The following is a 3,923-nucleotide window of genomic DNA, read 5'->3' as shown; positions in this document are numbered from 1 at the left end:
AGCATGGCCTCTCATTTATAGGTTGTTGATTCTCTGCCATTTGCTCTAGCCTTTGTGATTTTCACTTGTGATCTTGCCCAAGGAATTTCTACATTGCGCTAAGGTGAATCATGTTAATCGACAATCAAGACCGTGTCGGGGTGGTTGATCACTTGATTGATAAAGTGAAAGACGATCATCGGGGCCCAAAATAATCATCAAACATCCCATCCTCCATCATAATCTCATTGCACTCAATCCGTAATTAAGTAACTCATTAATTAAGAATTGATCAATTGGCACCATCCGTGGGACACGTTTTAAGAATTAAACTGAAAATTTTTTGTTTTGTGCTATCAAACGATTAATTGACTTGTTTAATTCTAATCGTGTGTTATTTTGATGATACACAGGCGAATACGTTTGTAATCGGCGGTAAATTGCTTGATTAATTGAAATAATGAGCAATATCGGAATGGATAGCGATATTGATGTTGTTGTGCAAGTGAATGTTCAAAAAAGAGGAAGAAAGGGAAAGTCGGTAAGAATGTATCAAAATTGGCAGTTCACGCCAATTAGTTTTTCAAAAATGCAGAGCGATGATTTCTCTGAAATGCCGATAGTAGTATCGTGCAAAATCGCGGAAGCTGGAATCACGATCAGGAAAGTTCATGTTGATAATGGTAGTAGCGTTGATATTGTTTATGAACAATGTTTTGTTCAACTGCCGGAGAGTCTCAGAGCAACTTTACAACCAACCGCAGCTTCGCTAACCGATTTTGCGAGAGAATTCTCATTGCCTATGGGCGTTTTGCCCTTAGATGTTGAGCTTGTTGATGAAAGTAATGATGGTTTAGTGTGTCGAGCGCGGCTAGATTTCTATGTTATGCGAACCTCATCTCACTATAACGTGTTGTTAGGCAGAACTACCTTAGGTAAATTCGGAATTGTTCCATCTACAATTCATGGCATGATTAAATTCGCAACACATAAAGGTATCGCGACAATAAGTTCAATGAGCATCATGCCCATTTGTGCGGCTGTTAATGTAAAAAGCGCAGAGAAAGAAACCGCTGATGCTTCGGACAACATGGTAGTGATTAATCCTACATATCCCAAGCAAAAAATTAAAGTGAGATGCAATGTTAGTGCGGACACAAGGAAACAAATTGTGCACTTACTTGTCCAATACATGGATATTTTTGCTTGGTGTGAGAATGATATGACTGGTGTTCCGCGTCACATTGTGGAACATAAACATAATGTAAATCCAGCTTTAAAACATGTAGTACAAAAGCGAAGAGGCATGGCCCCAGATCGCGTGAAGTGGTTATGTGAAGAGGTAACAAAATTGGTGAGGGCTGGAATTTTACGCGAAGTTCAATACCAATCATGGATTGTGATAATACTAAAAATGAACATATATTTCATAGCATTATCCCTCAAGAAAGACAAGCTTTTAGTTGCAATTGTTCTATTTACAAGTGATATTCGTTTAAATAATAAAAGGTGAAGACAAAAGACAGATTCGACGAATTGAAGACGCAAACGACCAAAAGCTCAAAAATATAAAGTACAATCAAAGTGGTTCAAATTATTGATGAGAAACGTCTCAAAATTACAAGAGTACGAGCCGCAAAACGCAAAGTACAAGATATTAAATAGTACGAAAGTGAAATGCCCCGTCCTAATCCATCTGGACGAAGTCTTCAACAGTTGGTCCCATTGCGAGGTTCTTACCTCTATATGCCATAAATAACTCCATGTAACATGAGCAAATGCACAGCAGAAGATTTCTTTCATACCTGAGAATAAACATGCTTTCAAGTGTCAACCAAAAGGTTGGTGAGTTCATAAGTTTATCATAAAACAATAAAATTCATCATTTTGATAGACCACAAGATTTAAATGCTGCATGGTACAAATGGGCCCGAATCCTATACCCACCTGTAATGTACAAGTGATATCTTTTAAATACAGTACACCTTTCTCGTGTACGAAATCATCTTTCATAAATCTTAGTAACCGTACACATATCTCGTGCACAAAAATAACATACACATAACCTGTGTATAAAATCATTCTCTCGATACATAACATTCACTTCAATTGGTGGCAATTATCATGTCCACATAATTCAATGGTGGCAGTTATCATATCCACATAATTCAATGGTGGCAATTATCATGTCCACATAATTCAATGGTGGCAATTATCATGTCCACATAATTCAATAATAATCCGCAAAACTTCTGTCTGCATAATAATTCATTCGAGGAATGTTTTGCTTGTGTCTATCTCGTCAAACATTTATAAAAGAATTTCATGTATTCGCGGTTCAAAATATATTTCAAACGCATTTAATAAAGTAGTTGTAAAAACAGCGCATGTATTCTCAGTCCCAAAAATGTAAAGAGTAAAAGGGAATCAAATGAACTCACCATACTGTATTTTGTAGTAAAAATACATATGACTAAATTGAACAATGCAGGGTTGGCCTCGGATTCACGAACCTAAATCAAGTATATATATATTAACACATTATAATATAAATCAACTAAGTATATATATAGTTTGTTATGCATTAAGATTAATATTTTTATATATAATTTTATTACTACTTATAATATGTTAAAATACTTATTTGATATATAATTTAATTAGTATAATATCAATATAGATAATATTATATTAGTTAAAACATAATATTATGTAGTATTAGTATACTTATGTAATAAATATATTTTTATATAATAATATCCTTTGTTTGCAACTAATAATTATAATAATACCAAAATAAGGATAATAATGATAATAATTATATTAATATTAATAATATTAATGATAGTAATAAAAAATAATAATAATTATTAATTAAAATGATAATTTTTAATAATCATGATAATAATAATAATGATAAAAATGATATTTTATTTAAATCATAGTTTAATTATAATTTAAATCATCTTCATTTTCGTATTTATAATCATTATATTTAATCATTATCTTAACAATATTATAGAAACCTTAAATGTTCATAATTATAATAATCCTAATAATAATAATAATAATAATAATAATAATAATAATAATAATAATAATAATAATAATAATAATAATAATAATAATAATAATAATAATAATATCAAGATAAATGGAAAATATATATATATGTAAATATGTATATACCTTAATGGAATTGGAAGTCCATTCCATATAACTAAAGCCCATGAATACAAGTCCAATGTCATTTACAAAGAACCCAATTTTGCAATCCACATATGTTTAATCGGCCCAATTGTTTCCCCTTACTTAAACCGATGGGTGTGTGGTGGGTGTTGGCTCAGACGATTTAAGTAGCAACAAGTGATTCAATCTAGGTTATTGGTTCATCATCAATCAATCAGGATTTGAAGAAGGCAGCTGCAACATCTTACTAGTCAATGGAGCAGCAGCCTTTAACAAGGTAGGGTTCGGTTTTGTGTTTGTTCATCTGGGAAGGAATCAGAAATCACCTCTGCGAGTAATCACAGGTACTGCATCGATTATCATTATCCTTGATCTAATTACCATCGATTATCATCTTCATCGAGTAACCACAGGGAACAGAGACCGTAATTAGTTTTCTTTTTATTTATTTAATTATCTAGTTTTATAATTATATACCTTTATTATCCATCATCGTTCTCCTAAGTTTTTAATCGATTCATTCAATTTACAGAAATGTAATCTACCTGTTTGGTTTGAATATGAAGGTTGTAGTATTCTGTTTCCTTTTGCTTATTTGTAAAAAAAAAAAAAAAAAAAAAAAAAAAAAAAAAAAATCCTATTGAATTCGTGAACAGGTTCAATTCGGGTAAAAGGGTTTGATAGTGTTTTGTGGTGGAAGTTGATGATTGTTTGAGTTTATTGAATAAGAAAACAGTAGCAGTTTTGATTTGGTA

The 3,923-nt window shown here is 31.7% G+C and overlaps 1 protein-coding gene across 1 annotated transcript; it reads left to right on the top strand.

Annotated features, from left to right (window-relative positions):
- Window positions 1–439: 439 nt before the first annotated feature.
- Window positions 440–3,419, top strand: LOC139849499 (uncharacterized). The gene is made up of 2 exons (XM_071839152.1): window positions 440–1,321; window positions 3,360–3,419. The coding sequence occupies exons 1-2, from the start codon at window positions 440–442 to the stop codon at window positions 3,417–3,419; spliced, it is 942 nt and encodes a 313-aa protein (XP_071695253.1).
- Window positions 3,420–3,923: the final 504 nt, after the last annotated feature.

Source organism: Rutidosis leptorrhynchoides, chromosome 5, assembly GCF_046630445.1.
Source record: "Rutidosis leptorrhynchoides isolate AG116_Rl617_1_P2 chromosome 5, CSIRO_AGI_Rlap_v1, whole genome shotgun sequence".
NCBI classification, from domain to species: Eukaryota; Viridiplantae; Streptophyta; class Magnoliopsida; order Asterales; family Asteraceae; genus Rutidosis; species Rutidosis leptorrhynchoides.
Note: the sequence above shows the minus strand (reverse complement) of the source record. Positions and strands in the feature narration are given on the sequence as shown.

What these genes read in the sequence shown, in the direction of transcription:
- LOC139849499 (XM_071839152.1), top strand. Translation starts at nt 440, where the DNA reads ATGAGCAATATCGGAATGGATAGCGATATTGATGTTGTTGTGCAAGTG. An exon ending in TGAAGTGGTTATGTGAAGAG is followed by an intron (nt 1,322 to 3,359) that starts GTAACAAAATTG and finishes GATTCAATCTAG; the next exon opens with GTTATTGGTTCATCATCAAT.